Below are 19,292 nucleotides of genomic sequence, written 5' to 3'. Positions count from 1 at the left end.
AAGTACAGCACGCCAACCACAGGTTTGGTTCCACATTTTAAAAGCCTAAGTTAACCACTGAAAGTTATGAGCTTCACTTTCTGTGTGTTAATTCATCAGGCTTAATTATGATACACGTTTGCAGTGTGCTCCGGGAACAACAATCTCTTGGACACTTTAAAGAATCCACAAACAGCCTTCAAACATGCTTTCATGGGCAAGTATAAAGTAATGTTTTATTACCAAAATAAATTTCTAAGAGCCAGCACTTCACTGGAGAGGGGAGGTGAAGAACAAACTTGCAATGAATATGATGAGAAGAGGTAGTATGTTTACTCTGCTGGCAATGGCATTAAGCACCCTTTTTTGATCTCCAGCTAGAACTCAAAAAGCCACAGCAAAACGCTCCTGTATAGATGGAGACAATTCAAAATGTCTCAGCACCCAGGCAAATTCACATTAGGATCAAGAGTTGGATTTTTAATAGAGAAGTAAGCAATAGTTATGTAGTAAATTCTCCATCACTGTTAATTTGTTTTAGTGAGACAGGATTTCTTTTTTTTCCTAAAAAAGACAGTTTTTAAACAAGGGAATTCAGGCAAGAAATTAATTCAAAGCAGCTTCCTAGCCACATGATCAAAATTTTTCCTGTGACCTTCTAAACTGTAGCTCTTTCCCACAGCGCAGGCTGGGTCTCATTTACAAGCTCCATTTCCTAGAGTGGCCTTTTAGATGCTCTGGAAGAGTTGGAGAGAAGTGCTCTCTTTACATTCTAGTCTTCTCAGAAGATTGCCCTAGGCCTGAAACCAGATAGACCTACATTTACAGAGTAACATATGAGTAAGAGCAACAAAACATGGTTTTCAACACTTAAATCCATAAAGTGGCTGGAATGAATTAGTATGACCCATTTTAACTCATCCTGAATTTAGTAAGATACTTCACATTGACTTCAGAGTGGGCTGAACTGAGTCACCTAAAAACAGAGATGAAACAAAAATAAGATTTAGTACCAAAAAATTAGGTTCATTCCCTTCCTCTCCCTGCACATTTCCATCTTACTGTCTGACCTCATACATCTGTTCCATAGTCTCATGATTGATCTAGTATTAAAAACCCTACCTTCAGCCAGTCTATCCTTTTATCTCTCAGTATGATGTAATTGGTAGGTATCTGGTGAATATATACTTCCAAGCACCCTCAACAACTAGAATGAAGAAAATGTTTTCCATTTGGCAAGGTCTCCCCTTTCCTATCTCTTTTCCAAGCTCCCCCTCTTGGTCACTCAGCTTTGTGAATAAATCCATTCTCTCCTCACAGCTTCCTCAAGTAGTAGCAACATGAATTTCATCCTTCCTCAGTCCAAGCCAGCACCGAGACAGAGGAGACCTGTTATTTTCACTCTACAGGCTCTCAGAAAAGACCAGCTTTATAAGTAGCAAAGTAAGCCACAAGAGCTCTTAGTCCAGCACAACAGTATCACACCAGATCCAATTAATTCACACACGAGAAGTCCTTTTATAGCCATTAAAGTTAGATTTGTTTAATGAAAACAAACTGTACAGAAATTAATAAAAAAACCCAGAGGAACAATAATGAAATCAGTCTAAAGAAATCTGCAAGAGGAAATAAAAGCAAAGCAAAATTTGCAAGGAGATAAAGTCTTACATTATTAGACTAATGGATATAGCTGGTGGGGGGGGGGAATGTAAGCTTCCATGCACTCAAGTTATTAGTTCTTTAATTAAAAATCATAGGACATTACATTGTTAAATTTAACAAGATCCTGAAGAAGTATTACATAAAAATGTAGAAAGAGGTACATTTTCAATAAATAAAGCTATAGAAGCTTCACATTTCAGGGAATACACCAATTGCTGTTGTGGAGGGTTGGCAAGAAACCTCCCTTTGCCTGCTCCTCCGTAATTGTGCAGAACAGTGAGTAGCTCTTTACACTGACACAGTCTGCTGTCAGGGGGCAAGACACTGGAAGAGTACTGGTCTGAGTATGGCAATTCTCATGGTCCTGTTAGAAGTTGTTTCCTGAATTGAAATAATGTTGTGATCTATGCTATTTCTGGCAGAAAACATTCATTTAACCCAATGGGCCTCCTCTGCCAATTCCAGCACGGCACTTAAAAAGAAAACAAAACAAAACAAAACAAAAAAACCCAAAACCCAGCAACCCCACACACACACACACAAAAGGGCTACCCAGGAAGTCAAAACTACTGTTCCCCATTCCAGCTGTTTTTATCTCAAGCCCACTGCTATATTCAATAATTAATTTCTAAAGAACAAAATTATCAGGAAAAAAAATCACTGTGTTTTATATAGATTGCTCAGTTCTCTGTCCTAAACCCCCAAAAGCTCATGGCCATAAACTCCAGTCCTGTTGGGACACATGGAAATGCTAGGTTTTTTACAAGATTTTTATTCTATCTTACATCCAGTTTTCAATGCCTAACAAAATGCAAATAGCTATAATTACTTCCACACTATTAATACCAGTGATCCTTTGATATTCTGAAATAAAGTTATTGTGTTCCTTTATAATCAAGTACAATCTCTATGCATCAAGGATTGACACCACAGAAGACAGGGCTTAGACATAAAACAAAAGGTATGTTCAGGTGAAATCAGTTGGACACGCCTGGGCAGAGACACCAAGCAGATCCACACCGAGACCTCAGGGGAGCAAGAACACACAGCCATCCTCATTAGAAACACGTCAGGGCAGTAAACTAGATGCGTAAACCGAGGGTCATAGCAGAGTCCTCAGCTTCTTTTCCCTCCCCCCATAAAATGTCTATTTCTGCAGGAGATATATGGGAACTAGTTATGAAAGTCAAGCAATTAAAAAGCATTTCTGAGGTATTCATGGGACTGTACCAGCCACAAGTGCCTGACAGCTCTATGCGTGTGCAAGTCCCTAGAGAGCCATCACACTTCAATTACTATCACTAACATTAGTCATTATCAGGCTGGCTTCAGTCCCTGGGGAAGGCAGCTTGTGATGACAATATCCAGCCTCTCCTTGTAAAACAATTCATTAGGCAAAGCAGAACAGCTGGGGCAGCCACGTGGAGGTCTGCAGAGTGGCCGCCCCACCGGGACCTCCAGCCCCCCTTTTCCTTTTGGAGAGGGGCAGCCACCGCCCCCATGACAGCTGTAAAAGCCTCTGGGGACACTTCAGGTTTAATCAGTGCTCCTTATACTCAGGGGAAGCATTTGATTGCAAACTTAAACTAATGGCACTCAGAAGGTTACAACAATCATCAGATAAGAGGCTTTAGGGCATTTTTATCTTGTTCTAATGCTCACAAGTTAATGAGGCAATAAGAGGCAGATACTATCAGACTTGGTCTAGCAACATTATACAGACGGGATGTTCACAGCTGCATTTACTGGAGATGCAAGTGGTAAGGTGGCAAGTCCATTATTGATCGTACAGAAGACTTCAGGCTCAGAACAACTGAAACCACTCAATAAAGGGACAAAATGCTAGGAGATTTTTCACATAGCCTTGTATGCATTATCACCTGATCCAAAACAGAGAAAACCGAAAAGGAATATAGCAATACCCCACCAACATATATTCATTCTATTTGACAAATACACTGTATTTCCTTTCTCAAAGCACAAATGATGGCTCAGCAAAACAGTGAGACTGATCCTTATGTACTGAGTGACTCCACTGCCTCTGAGCTAGCAGGGCAAATGTGCCACCCAACACGTAAATAATCCCTGGTATTAGTATGGATACATACTAATGATTTTTAGCCTTTATGCTGCTTGCAAATAGAAATATTTGTATATATAATGTCTGTAAACAGCTGAGAATAGGCTTGCTTTTCTTAGTTACCTTGCTTGGGCCCCAAGCTGAAGAGCACTTGATATTAGGATCTGTTTCATCACCACATTCTCATTTTACTTCTAGTGACAATATACACAATATTCTAGTGATGCCTTCCTGTGGCATATAATAGGAGCAAGCAGGAGAGAACAACAAACAGCATACAGGATAGGATACTGTACTGGGTTTGCGTGGCAAGGTTTGGTAGCTGGGGCACTACAGGGGTGGCTTCTGTGAGAAGCTGCTAGAAGCTTCCCCCATGTCCGACAGAGCCAATGCCAGCCGGCTCCAAGACAGACCTGCCACTGGCCAAGGCCAAGCCCATCAGTGACAGTGGTAGCGCCTCTGGGATAACCTGTTTAAGAAGGGGAAACAAAAGTTGCTGCGCAACAGCAACTGCAGCCAGAGAGAGGAGTGAGAATTCGTGAGAGCAACAGCTCTGCAGACACCAAGGTCAGTGAAGAAGGAGGGGGAGGAGGTGCTCCAGGCGCCAGAGCAGAGATGCCCCTGCAGCCCATGCTGAAGACCATGGTGAGGCAGGCTGTCCCCCTGCAGCCCATGGAGGTCCACAGTGGAGCTCATATCCACCTGCAGCCCATGGAGGACCCCACACCAGAGCAGGTGGATGCCCAAAGGAGGCTGTGACCGCACGGAGAGCCCACGCTGGAGCAGGCTCCTGGCAGGACCTGTGGAGACAGGAGCCCACGCTGGAGCAGGTTTGCTGGCAGGACTTGTGACCCCACAAGCGTGAGGACCCATGCTGGAGTAGTCTGTTCCTGAAGGACTGCACCCCGTGGAAAGGACCCATGCTGGAGCAGTTTGTGAAGAACTGCAGCCCATGGGAAGGACTTATGTTGGAGAAGTTCATGGAGGACTGTCTCCTGTGGGAGGGACCCCATGCTGGAGCAGGGGAAGGGTGTGAGGAGGAGGAAGGAGCGGCAGAGACAACGCGTGATGAACTGACTGCAACCCCCATTCCCTGTCCCCCTGCGCCGCTTGGGGGGAGGAGGTAGAGAAATCAGGAGTGAAGTTGAGCCTGGGAAGAAGTGAGGAGTGTGGGGAAGGTGTTTTAAGATTTCGTTTTTATTTTCTCATTACCCTACTCTGACTTCTAATATGCAATAAATTAAATTAACTTCCCCAAGTCAGGTCTGTTTTGCCCATGACAGTAATTAGTGAATGATCTCTCCCTGTCCTTATCTCGACCCACGAGCCTTTTGTCATATTTTCTCTCCCCTGTCTGGCTGAGGAGGGGAGCGACAGAGCAGCTTTGGTGGGCACCTGGTGTCCAGCCAGGGTCAACCCACCACAGATACTTAATGATAAAGGCTTTATATGCCATTTTTTAAAATCTGTGATTTTTTCAATATCTTGCAAAAGAACATTAACATGAACTCCACCTTACAGTTGGGGAAATAGGCATACGTGAGTAGGCAAATAAACTGACCAAGCAGAACAGTGATAGTGCCAGAAACTGAAGCAAGGCCTCCAAAGTCACACTCTAGCGCGATTTTTCACTAGGATCAGCTGCTGCTCTGCAAATAGGTCCAGCTACCTATACCGTGGAAGAAAATTCTCTCTTCACTCCTGCCAGAAGCCAAAATTTACTGGAAGACATCAGAGGTGATACAGGGATAATCTTTCCAATATTTGCAAATACAGAGGAAATGTTCTATTAACACAGAAGAAGTAAAAAAGTTTTAATTGGATAAAGGTATAGACAGCAAAAGAATTTTAAATAAATACAGACCAGTTGCAAAGGTTTGAGAGTCCCTGCCAGAGAATCTCTTGAGATTTGTTTGGCGTTTTTGTGTTTTTAAACCGTAATGGAAAAATGCACATAACCTTATGCTTGATCAAACTTTTCCCCATCCTCAATTCCTCCACTGACAGTAGTCTACAAGTTATCCTGTCAGAATGAGAGTAGCAAAAAATAGGCTTCTGACAGTGTAATGTAAGAACATTTTGTTTGTAGTCATGTTTCTTTCTGTGCCAAGCATGTGGCAGGTAGAAATGCTTTAATGTGACAGCCCATTCCTTTACTTTTGTGGCTAAAAGCTCTTCAGTCAAGCCCCATTGACCCCTTGCTTGTCTAGACAGATGATGGTGGTTTCACTGTTCAGTTGAGGCGAGACACACAAGAACCTCTGCGTACATTGAGGACCATTCTTTTCCTCTGCTTAAAGAATGATACTGAATGGACTGTATCTCTCTATGCAGAAAAACAGGTTCCCCAGCCCAAGTTGCATAGACTCATAATCAGCTGTGGATGGAAGTATTTGGAAGTCCAGTCATCCCCAAAAAGCATGAAAGCCATCACTGAGATACAAGAATCATTAGGTTCCTTGTACCTAATCAGGCTGCTCACATGGAGGCAGACCATGGAGTTGCACCTGAAATCTCCAGCTCAAAGCTCATAAGCTGAACCAACTGTTTGGTGCTGTGTTCAGCTGAGATTGGGGAATGCAGGCTTTGAATTAACTTACTTCTAGAAAGGATCTTATGATCATATAATCATCGAATCACTGGATTATCTGGGTTACAAGGGCTCAGGAGGTCTCCTACTCAAAGTAAGGTCAATTACGGGGTCAGATCATGTTGCTCAAGGCTTTATTCAGTCACGTCCGGAAAACCTCCAAGAACAGAGACAGCACAACCACCCTAGTGGTTGCACAACGTGTTCCACTGCTTGACTGACCAATGCTAATATTCCAGATGTCCTCACAAAGCACAAATTACTGCTTTGAGTAGCATACCAAAAATCCTGCAAAAGCTAGTAGTGATGGATCAGATGAATGATTTCACAGTCTTCAAAGCAGTTTGGTCAGTTCGTCTCCAGATTAATCAGATCTCTTCCTCTTCTTCCCCACTAACACTGACAAGGCTCCCTTCTCTTTAACCACAGGAGGTGTCTAGATCAACCTGCACTCTATCAACATAAACTCAACAACTCTTTCCCAGAAAGGATCAAAGTATTGCAGCATTTACTATCGAACAAACTATAGGAGCCAAAGAGGACTTTCAGAAGAGACATTTTTAGAAAGGAATACCAGGGTATAACACAAATGTTTTGTGTGGGGGTTTTGTTGTTTTTTGTTTTAATAAAGCAAGTAATACATCCTGGTTGAAGTACCTTTCAGAGGTGACCTTTGTTTTAACAAAATCTCATCCACAAACTAGGTATGGGGATGTAGATAAGGAGAGGAGGACGATGACAGAAAAGGAAAAAAGACATTTCAATAAAGATCAGGTAAAAAGCATCTCACAGTAACTCAGCTTTTATTTAGAATGTTGCTGTTGCATTGAGCATCACTCACTCAGATCAACAGAAGTTTTAAGAGCACAGTTATCTGCCAGCTATTGGGCTACTTAGCACATGGTCCTTATACATAACTTTGGAAGCTCAGTTACCAGAGCTAGATGGACAGTGTTTAACACTCAAAAAGCTCCCCTTTGTATTTCCAATATCAGGCTCCAGAATTAACCACCATGCAATGACAGATGTCATCTTAGCATTTCTAACACTCCTACATCCACGCACATTTAAAAGCTATGTATGCAATCACAGAGTTTACATTGTTTATGATAATCTCCCTTCTGTAAAAGGTGTCCAGCAGACTTCGAAAAATTCAATCAGCTGCATTTGGGGATCTCAATGCATACCTGACATAATGGAAATTTGGGTTTTTACAGTCACTTTGAATATTTAAAAATAATTCTGTATGAAAATAATTACCTTCTTACCGTGACAAAAAAATTAGTAAGTCACAGACAAAAAAATCCAACCCAAACTATATAATCCAACAAAAGGAGATTCCAGGTACACAAATATGAACAACAGCCATCAAACAGAAAATAAAAGCAAAGAGAAATTGCAGAAGTTTGAACTATTGACACATTTAGGAGAGTTTTAGAGATTTTTCCCCTTTTCTCAAACTCCAACAGTATACACCTCCTTCTGCAGCAAGCAGAGTCATCAATGCCTGGAGAGTAGAACGCTGTATTAGAACTCACCATCGAAATCCACAATAGCACTTTCCCCTCAGAGTAAGGGAGGGGGAAGAAGGCAAAGATGCAGAAATTTCTTGAGGCTTAGAGAAATATTTATTCTACTTCACCAGCAGACAGAGAACACCCTAAGGATCCATGCAGTATTTTTTCCATATATGACAGTTACCTGGATACAGTATTTGTTTTATGGTAAGAATGCACAATTTATGCATATGGGTAGTATCACATTTGATATCATCGGTAGACTGTATCTCCCTGATTTTGTGTTTAAGAATACCTGGACCTGCTTTATTTTCTGCACATAGAGGGCAACTCAACCACACACCCACTTATTTAAAAAAAACAATAGCAGCCAAGGTCCAGCCTCAATTTCCATCCTCACCATCGCAACCTAATCTCCTAGCAAGTTAATGCAAATCAAAGCGAACACTTCTCTGACACTGGTAGCAAAGCGTGTTCCTCTCCCAAGAGAGACCTGTAAAACAGGACAGTCACTGACAGCAGTACAATTACTGACACAGATACAGACTTTATGGACATGTTTATCTCTGCTGTAAATCCACACTCTCTCTCCACTCCGATTCATGAGTCATAAAGAAATTGCAGATAATGAAAAAGTTGGCGAAATTTACAGCATGTCGGAAACCTCAGACAGCCAGAAGAAATTAAAGAGCTGACTGAGGATAAATCACACAGGTACAATTAAAACTTCCTATACCTTCTTCACTTCCAAACTGGGGCACAAGCCAATGGAGATGATGAAAAGTTGAGGTCATGACTCCTCTGACTGTAATCATTTCTTAACTACCTACATGTCAAAATTAGCCAATTCACAGATCACATATGAATGGCAATTTCAAGCCGGCATTCTGAGGTCTCACTCTTCCAACAGGAGGTGCCCCAGAAGAATTCTGCCTGTAAATAAGCCACCCAGTGAGCAGTATAAGGAAAGGTGATTTCCTCGTCCCTCTGCAGATGCAGAGTATCTCTTACCATAGGACTGTGCATTAAAATGAAGAAGCAGATCTACAGTGTGGGAGGAGGGTATAAAGAGAATTGGGAGAAAGGCCAAGGTTTCACATGGAAATCATAGCAGCTTAGACATCACGGTGACAGGGCCATATAAACACCTTAACGGACAACATAAGCGTTCTTCTCACCTCTCTGAAATAATCAAATAAGGATCAAGAATTACTATGAATGTAAACTGAAAAGAGCTTCCGTATTTTTTCCTACTAAGGAAAACAAAAACAACCATTTCAACTGATTGTGTAGTTCCTGAAAAACTCTGTGATCATGTCCTAACCCACAAATGAACCATCCAAAAATGTGAGACATTTTCTGGGAGAAGTCTACTAACTCTGCTAAGTAAATCCTTAAGCTAACTGCATATTACAGAAATGCAGTGTCCAAAGAGCATAATTTTGTTGTCCAGCTATAAACTCTGCCTTCAAGCTTTGAAGCACATGAAGTATACTATTTCACATAAAGTCCTTGCCAAACACAGTACTAAATAACAAAATAAGGGAGAAATATGCTTTCAGGCAAAACTGAAACATGATGAAGATTCATTCAGCAAGGCAGGGAATGTAGAAACTAACCAAGAAAAAAAAACAGTTCCTACAAAGAAAATTCTAAGCAGAGCAGAAATAACTGAAGTACATGCACCTCAAACTGCTTCCTCCTATGCAGGACAGCTCACCTTGCAAGAGTAAATAAACTGTATTTTAAGGACACAATGAGCACTAGACTTGGCATACAATGTTCTCTTCCAAGTCCAACATATTTAGAACAATGTAGGCGATTCCAAAACATACTTTCTTCCTTCTTGTTTCAGATTAATACAGACACACTAGTGCTAGAAGCACTATACTTCTGGAGGTGCCAGATTTTAACAAAGAAAAAGTGAGCATCCTCCTTACTCTTTCGTCAGCAGTCAAGATGTTAAGAACATTGCTATATCTTTCTAATAACTGTCACTGAGACTCCTGCTACGAGATCTAGATTTGGATCCACATCACGTGATCCTCTTTTACTTTATTTCCTTCTTCCTTCTCCAAAAGTCAGCTCTCTTCTCCAGCTCCACCACAACTTTATGTTCATGTTCATGAACATAAAAGAGTTTATGTTCATGAAAGAGTCTGCTCTTCTACATAGATTCCAAAACCTCATTTTGGCTAACAAGAAACTGTAAGAATCCAGTTCACTTTTTCACACAGCTTCCCAGACTGCAGAGAGTGGACATACAGCTTTTACTAAAATGGACCAACGAGAGACTTCAGAAGACACCATGAGACAGACAACCCATTGACACCCTGAATATTAAAACCCTTTACTTACACATACCTGTTGATATGTTGATTTCCTACAAATGTAAGGACCTGAAACATTTTGTTACAAACAAGTGTACATACAAACCAGAAAAGGCACTAGGCAACTAGAAAAGACACTAGGCAACTGTACTGCAGGAGGTGGGGACATGTTCACAAATGTAAAGTAAGGCTTCTGAGCTTTAAAAGCCTCTGTGTTGATTGACTCAGGACTAAAGAAAAAGTGGTTATGGTCAGGAAATATTTTTAGCTGATCAATTACATCACTGATATAAGTCTTTGGGTGTGAAGGCCAGGTGTTTTGCATGGAGCCTAAAGGCTGTATTTTGGTACTACATTTAGACACTCCTAGAAAAGACAAGCCATTACAGAAAAGGGAAGAGATGTTTCAGTAAGAGGATACGTTGTCCTCCCTCCTTTCCTGACTTTAATTTTAATTCAACAACTTACAGAAAGTTCAAGTGTAATAACTAAATGTCATGCCCTGTTTTTTAGTTTAACAGATAATACAAGTTCAGTCCACCAAAGATGGAGCCCCTGATCTAAACATATCCTACCTACGATCAGCATCAAAAATGGAAAAAAAATTTAAAAAAACCCAACCAAACAAAAGCAACTCAATGAGTGAATTCACATTCAACCATGTAGGAAAGAGCTATCCTAGCTTTGAAATTATCCATATCAAGAGTAGCCTGCAAGGATCACAGGCAGCACCAAGTATGTATGTTTCAAAATATGCTACAGTTAAATCCTGCTGAAGGAAAAAGATAGAACTGCTCTACCCCTCCGAACCTACAAAAAAGCTGAACTTACAGGCAAGAGATCACGATAGACAGTATTTATCTGAAAGAAATGAAAAACTGAAGACTACCAATCTGAGAAAGAGCAGCAACCTCCAATAGCTTGGAGTTCAGAAGGATTCCTTTATGATTCTACAGAAATTTCAGAAGCTGCTGAGGACTACAATTCACAACCAAGGACAGCTTAACTTGGGAGCAAGGTAGCTGTTCCTCATTCATGTGCTCATCTGTCTCTCGCTGTCTCTGAAGGGTCTCTCCATTACAGGGACACCTCAGTGATTTCTGGTAGCGGTTGCTTAACTACCATGCAGTCTACCCTATTACTAAAATAAATAAACAAAAAAACCCCACTGTCAAACAAAAGGTCCTTCCAACCCACCACCCTGACTCTGATGTGCCAATGGCAAACACTTCTATAGAAGAGCGTAAGAGCAGGGAAGCACATAGCTGTACCTGCATAGTAATCTATCCCAGCTTTCTGCATCTCCAAGATTTCCAAGCCACTAGTGACTTCTCAGTGGTTAGACACACTCGATGGATTTATCTTCCAATAATTTGTCTCATTTATTGAGCAAGATAAACTCCGTGCCCACAACCTCCAGCGGCAATGAGTTCTGACTGTAATGCGTAGCGCAAGTATCTCCTCGTGTCTGTCCTGACATGCTATTTTATTCTCTCTGGCTCCCGTACTATGAGAAACGGTGAAGAGTCATTCCCTATTCACACTTTCTCTGCATTAATTAGTTTTACAGATCTTTTTCACATAGTGCACCAGTTGTCTCTCTCCACGCTAAAAACTCCTAGTCATTTACTCATTCTTCATATTAAGGAAAACTATCACTGACTGATTAAACCCTGGCTGACTTTTCCTTTATCAGTCTGTGGTGCTACAAGGTGGCCAACTTTTTGCTGTTCACCTGATATCTCCCAGGTCCATCCAGGTCTAATTCTTGGGCCCTTGACAGCTAGCATCAAATAGCCCTTCCACTGTACTTTTGGTATTTAATTTGCTTGAACATATACGGAAAATAAATCAGCGTTACAAAGAAAACAGGAGTAAAGTTGCTAGAGTCCAGTGAAAGCCAGGGAACGCAAAACCACCAGGAACTATAAATAGGGAGACTTGGCTGAGCATGTTCAGTAACTGTCTCATTGCTCTTAGAAGAGTGTGAGGATTTGACATTGGATAATATAGTCATTCTTACATTCCTAATTTTACAGGAGGAAAAGCACAAAATGGCTTCAACTCCAAATAAAAATTTAATCTAACATAAGAGAGCAGACTAGCAAAAATCACTGACAGGGAAATTATAAATGGTATTCACATCTGTGGGGTCAGTTATCCCACATTTTGTAATATTTAAGGCAGTTACTGCACAAACGTACCATTACCTCCACAAACATATTAGAGCTTAAAAAGAATAGGCTTTTCAGAAAGTCTTGCACTAGCAGTATAACCAAAGATATACTGTGATACCATAGCAGCCAGATAATCTCTCCGGTATCAGTGAGATTTTATAAACATGGCTGTGATACCAAGTGGATACATTTTAGGACTTCTGAACCAGTATAGCAGGTGTTATCTGAAAAATATCAGAGATTCACAGGGAAGCAAGAGCAGGGCCTTCAGAAAGTCCCTGGACAACCACATTCCTTGAGTGACATGGTGCTTTTCTGTTTCCCCATCCTACCTACCTGTTACTTTTACACATAGGTTCGTTCCAAAATTGGGGGGGGGGGGGGATTTACTTTTTTTTTTTTTTTTAAGAAAAACAGTTCTCAGATACAGAGAGAAATAGATCTGATACAGATCTGAGAAATAGTTCTCAGATACACCGCTCTATATGTATATTCAAAGGATGACAGGGCAGATCTTTAAAAATAACTGCAATCAAGGATAATAAAAAATCTCTTAACACTAAGTTAAGCTTGCTTACTAGCAATGTATGTACTTCCCCCAGAGCTGCTAGCTCATGAAACCAAGACTTTAAAAATCTTCTAAAGTCAACTTCGACTCAGTTGCTCTGAAAGCTGTAATGGCTCATACAGTGGAAAAACAGAGCTAGGTATCTAAATTTGCAGTTATTTACACAAACTGTTTTGAAACTTGCTGCTTTGTGGGCCACAAACATTGAGTCAGGATCTGTGACTGGGTTCCCAGATATGAACTACCTCCCTCTTGCTTGCCACATCGGCTAGGGTCTCCTCATTCTGCGGTGCTCACTACCCCGCTCCAAGCAAAGCCGGAGGGACACAGGGGAGAAAAAAGCCCCTAACGAGGCAATATGCCTATACCTTTTTTTTTCCTCCCAGACTTCTGCCAACAGCAGAGATGAGACTCACTGACTGGCTGCAGCTCACATTCAGCAGTGACACTATACCTCCCAAAGTCACCCTAACTAAATAAACAATTAAAAGTAGGTGTGTTCATTGAGTCCTGTTCCTCCTCCCACCCTTACAACACCCACATTAACAGGGACAGCAAAATCCACACAAAGCAGGATTTTTAATACTAAAAATGGTTTCAATGCATTCCAACTAATAAAATAAAAGTCTTTAACAAAAGGAAAATAGAAGCTCTAATGAGAGAACTGAAGCAAAAAGAAAAAAGCAGTAACAAGCAAGAGGACAAGGTAGAATTTGACATAGCTTAAAAAGGAGGCAAGGAAACACAAGCTGAGACCTCAGAAGAGGTGTTGAAAAATAATTTATTTTTAAGATATTTTATTATTATTGATACCAGGTCCTGAGCCTGGAAGCTGCTGGAGAACTTCAGAACCACCTTGTAGCAAAGAATAAATACACAAACCAGAGACCTAAGGACAGCCTATCCTTTAAGAGAAGGGTAAAAATAAAAAAAATAAATAAATCATTGGTTCATGCTACAAAAATCCTGCTTCATTCAAGGAAGGCTATCCTTTAGGTGAATTCTGTGCTAAGGAAGGGAAGAATATCCCACAAGGAACAGACATGAGTGAGCAAGAATCCACCTACTAGCATGCAGAAGAGGAGAGCGGAAGAAGAGATTCCCCATGATCACCTTGGAGATCCTTTCTGATCCACAAGAAAGATCTTCAACATAAGTCATCAGCAAATTAAATGGTGCAAAGAAAGAAATTCTGATTTATGGAAGATAGCCCATCTTGTATTGGCAGTTTAATGGCCTGCATCTTAGTAAAAGGGAAATGAATGTACAGGAGATCATGCAGCCAGCAGTCAGAAATATATTTTTAAAAAAGCAAGGTGCTCACTTATTCATTTGGTTAAAAAAATATATGATTAACAAGTTGCAAAATATCTCCCAAATAGAAGTATTTTTAAACTACAAAGGTAAAACAACACCAAAAATAAGCAACTTATCTTGTGTGAGTAGGAACTAAATGTATTGGGTACTACTGAAGCTAGAAGAATCAGATACATGGCTGAACAGATCAACAGTTACCTTATTCAGAAAGAAGTAACCAAACCCTCGGACAAGGAGGGGAGAACCAGCATTATCAAAAATAGCATTAACCATTTCAGTTGTCAAAGGTCTCCTTTGACATTACCCTCCCACACGCTCAGAGACTGATGTGTTACCCGATAAAGCTACTGCAGTCTAAACGTGCTATACTGCACAGAAATCATAACAGAGGGTAAGAAGCCTGATTCCTCAGATGCCCATATACAATACTGGAGGAAACTGTTAGCATTATTCCAGCCTGAATGACATTCACTGTATCTCAGACCTCTAACAGTAAAAGTCACCTCTGAAGTTTCTAGTTGACTGTTTCTTGAACTTACTGTTACAATCCAAGCAGGGCAAGTCTATTCAGTTTCATCTGATAAAGAAAAACTTTCACAGAACTCTGCACTAATTAAAGTATAATCATTTAAATCACATAGGAATACACAGCTTAAAGTGCAGACCAGTGAAATAGCAGTGACTGTAAAACTGGCTACTTTTAAAAGCGGAGGACAACTGTAAATCAAACCAGATGTCAAACAAGCTGGAAAAAAAAAATATAAGTTATATGTTAACAATTTAATCTGATTCACAGAAGCCATGGGGCATTCAACAAAACAGCCAGGGTTACAGAAAGTAAAGGTAACCCTATGGGAAAAAGAGCGAAAGTTAGTTGTAAAGAACAGAAATCTGTGAGAAGGAAGCAACCAGAAGAGGAACTGAGAAATCCGTGGCTGAAAAGTTAGGGACAGCAGGAATTATGTATAATAAGAATGTAGAATCCAGATAATAGTATTCAGCTGTTCCCAGATGAAAGCAGTGAAGATGGACAAGGCATTCAATACATTTGTTCCAAATTTGTCAAGAAAGCCCGCTTATATAGACAAAGCAGTAAGACAGTTCATATGGATTTAAGAAACAAGGCATACAATTCAGTAATTATTAATTTATCAAACTACATCATGTCAAATCAATTGCTCAGATTTAAATTTTAGTGTTGCAATACACCTTGATGAATGAACTTTTCAAAAGATACCCAGTCCCACATGTCACTTTGCCTAACGAATTCTCATGCAAAATTAACATGAAGTGTGCTGTGAACTGGTTCAATAACAGACCACAACATAACTATAAAGTTACTCCATAGACACATTTGTCATGGAGTGCTGCAGGAATCACTCTGGTCCTGCACAGCATTCTATCAATAATTTGGATGAAAACAGAAGTCTTTGAAAATATAAAGGATTTGAGATGGGATGTAGAAGAGGAGAGCTGGAAGGAAAAGTAAGTTGCTAACACAATGAAGCAGAATTGTTTCTCACACTCTATTCAGATAAAACGTTTGAAAATACTGTAAAAAAGACAATGCACATTCAGAACAGGAAATACGTCACAAAAAACAATCTTGGGAAGAACTTCAAATCATAGCTGAAACAGTGCCGTTTTATGAAAAAAAAAAAAAGCAGCAAGACTTCTACGGGAAGCCTCACGCTGCCATCTAGAGGAGATTGGTCAACAGCGGTTTTAATCCTGGTTTTAACAGCCAGTTTCAATCAACAGTCAAGTCAAAAGGGGACTATTAAATTTCAATACACAAAGATATCATCAAATCCAATACCTCTGGACCAAAACCACAAGTCCCTTAACTTTAACGAACAGAACTTTTGGATTTTTCTTCTTGTTCTCTCACTTATCTAAGTCTGTAAGAGAAAAGAACTTAAAGATAGTATTAGGAAAAACAATCCTGAGAAGCTCTGTTCAAACTCCGCATCTCATTTTCTGTGAAAATTTTCCCGAGATAAATGTCTATTACGACACACAAAGCATTCAATGTATTATAGCCTAAAGGAAAATAGACTTCAGTGACAAGAAGTTACAAACATGGAGAACTTTCATAAAGCTTGAAAACTCAAGATTTCAGTTACTATAAAGGTTATAATTGTTGGACCACAGATACTTCATTGTTTGCTTACTTTGTCTTCTTTCCACATTTATTTGTTCTCAGTAAAAACAAATGGAAATGCATGCAACAAATATTGCTAAGGAAACAACAACCTTGTTAGCTTTAATGTAACTCAAGGCTCTGCTTAAACTCCATTTAGCAGGACAAAGCTGTCTGACATTTAACCCTACAGCTTAACTGAGAAAGCCAATCATCAGCCAATCTTTGCATTTGACTGAGTTTTACATTGTTATACTTTAACTCCTACTCCACTAAATGCTTTACACAGTCTTAACAGATGTTAGCACTGAAAGTAAAATAAACTTGCAGGGAGTGTGTTAAAATAGGCTTAATGACCTGTTAATAAGAAAGCATTATGATATCCTAGGTTTACAGTCAGGAAGACTGTAAAGGTCTATTACTGCTTTTTATTATCCACTGAAAGGAAGGTGAAAGACCTGTAAGTTTTAAAACTTTTGGTGCTTTGTGTAGCCCAAGAGTAACAGCAACTAAAGGTCTACACTAGAGCAAAATTAAGCAGAAAAAATTAAATGTGTCAGTATGTACAGGTAGCATTTAAAAGAAACACAATACTCTCGAAATCCTCAAAGCTGGATCAACCTGTTAACAACAGAGTCCTAAATGCAATGATGAAAGCAGCTCCTTCTTCAAAAAACTGATAAAAATTGGCTGTTTGTAAGTGGGATGAAGGTCAACTTTAGTAGTCAATTACATCACCTCCTGCCACAATTGAGTGTAGACAAAAAGTAACAGCTACAGAAGCAGAAAACAGTATTAATACTAAGTGACTGAAGAATCTATACACAAGTGAAAGTTTTACTGTGGAGGCAGCGCATGAAGTTTGACAGAAATACTGTCACAAGTATTCTGAGAAATAGCTTTAGTATCTGAGTGGGAAATTAAGCAAGGTGACCTGATTTATCTAAGGCAATGTTAAGTGAGGAACAGAAGTCTATGTGCCACTAGACAACACCAGATGGACATATGACCTCTCATTATTTCTGCTGTTTACCCCAGGCAGGCTGTAAGTTGGAGATGTAAGCTCACTCTCTCATCCTGTCTTGGAAGGTCACTGTGACTGTCAGACACTTGCCAAATCTGCCAACACAACTTTTCCAGCTACAAATGTACCATGAGCACACGCTTTAGTGGGAAGATTTGCAGTGCAGTCAGTCACATCTGTGTACAGCACTTACATTCATCAAGTCCCAGTTGATAAGCCAGGTTCTGCAGGCCACGAACTTTTTCCATCAGGTTAGCTGTAGTGAGACTCCCCAACTCTAAGAAGAGAGAAAAGTATGAATTTTAACACTGTCTATAGCCCTTTAGTGACAGTTTACCTGTTTACTACTTCACAGAGCACTTTCAAGTCATACTTCTGACAAGATCTATTTCCAGTGAACAGAGTATGTTCGAAGTTCAAGCTGACGCCACCCCTGATTTTAACATACTGAGAAAAGACCAGCTTTCTCCACTGAAAGAGACAGCCACGGATCTGGTTCATACTGTAATCTGCCACCATTGCAATGAGCAACTTGCCCCATATTTTGGAAGTTCTTGTAAGTTCACATCGCTATGTGAACAAGCTACAAAAGAGTATGCAAGGGAATGGACTTACTATACGTTAATAATGTGTGTTTAAGCACATTTCTTTGCAGCAAGTCAAAGTTAATTTTTCCAACTGTCACTCTGGAACAGTTTATCTGGAATTCACATGAGAGGCAGAGTATGCTCAAGGACGTTTACTGCAAACTAACAGCTGTAACATGCAGCAAATCTACATGCTAGCTAGCCCTTCTATAACTTGCTCATACTAAACTTCAATTAGAGATCTTGGGTCTACGAGTGAAGACACATGCATAGAGCATCTCTGAACAAATAAATCAACAAACCTAAGCTGCTCACCAAGTTTGATCAGCCAAGACCCACCGAAAAATTCATACCACTTCTCAAAATACAGGATACACCCACTATACTTATGCAGTGAGAGATTGGTAAGCGAGGTAACTGAAATATACGTAACATTACACTGCTTCAAGTAGTTCTTGCAATGCTTGTTTTGAAAAATCAGCCTGCCGTGGACATCTGGATATTCTCTTGGAGATAACTGGATTAATGAAAAATGTGTATCATTAACAAGATGAAGAGACTCCTGAGCTGGAGATTCTGCCAATGTGAGTGCTAGAGATCTGAGGCCACAGGGCCCCCTCCAGAACATTTAAAGAGCAAGAGTTTTAAGCCTCTCAAGTAAGTACAGAATTCCCATCTACTTTGGCAACCTTACTTCCTACCCACAATCTCCATACTCACCCTTCAACATATCGATATCATCATTTTCTAATTCAGCCATCCACTTGGGAGGAGAACTTGTTATAGGCTGTTTTGAAAAAAATAAAAGTTCATACTCAGACAAGTGCATTTTTAGAATTATATAAAGAAGTCTGATCTTGTATTGAAAACTAGCTACACTGACAGCAAAAATACGAGAGTTTCAGGGGCTCTGTAGAGATATTTTCATGTTTAATCTTGTTTTCTAGCTTTCCCTGGACTTTTTAGAGTTAAAAATGGCACACTACCACCCACAAGCCAAAGTCAGTATGAAAAGCAGGATTTCCTAAAGTTTAAAACCTTTTATTTCTTCTAAGGTGTATTCTCATTCACAGGAAGTTCCATAAGACATTAAAAAAAATATATATAAAAGAGATATTAAAAACAAAGGGATTATGCTAGCATGTACTGAAGTTATAATTGAGATCGACGTTATAGAACAAAGACGTAACGCCCACAGGAGGAAACAGCAGATCTACCACCACACGGAAAGGGGGGAAACGCAAAAGGCAAAGCAGCAGCGGTCACTCACGCTTTTGAAGGAGGCGGCGAACTCGGCAACCCCGGGCACTGAGAAGAG

At 40.1% G+C, this 19,292-nt stretch overlaps 1 protein-coding gene across 5 annotated transcripts in view; it reads right to left on the bottom strand.

The window, feature by feature from the left end:
• Positions 1-19,292, bottom strand: part of LIN52 (lin-52 DREAM MuvB core complex component) — a 49,335-nt gene that overhangs the window by 29,629 nt on the left and 414 nt on the right. For 3 of the 5 annotated variants that reach the window (XM_072865902.1, XM_072865905.1, XM_072865904.1), the window contains exons 3-5: positions 19,245-19,282; positions 18,695-18,761; positions 17,581-17,664 (exon numbers count right to left, since the gene is read on the bottom strand). In XM_072865902.1, the coding sequence (XP_072722003.1) occupies positions 17,581-17,664; positions 18,695-18,761; positions 19,245-19,282 (189 nt within the window). Of the gene's footprint in view, positions 1-924; positions 956-14,818; positions 16,122-17,580; positions 17,665-18,694; positions 18,762-19,244; positions 19,283-19,292 lie in introns of those variants that run through there. The other 2 variants (XM_072865901.1, XM_072865903.1) reach the window with 2 other exon arrangements.

This window comes from Ciconia boyciana, chromosome 6, assembly GCF_034638445.1.
Source record: "Ciconia boyciana chromosome 6, ASM3463844v1, whole genome shotgun sequence".
NCBI lineage: Eukaryota > Metazoa > Chordata > Aves > Ciconiiformes > Ciconiidae > Ciconia > Ciconia boyciana.
Note: the sequence above shows the minus strand (reverse complement) of the source record. Positions and strands in the feature narration are given on the sequence as shown.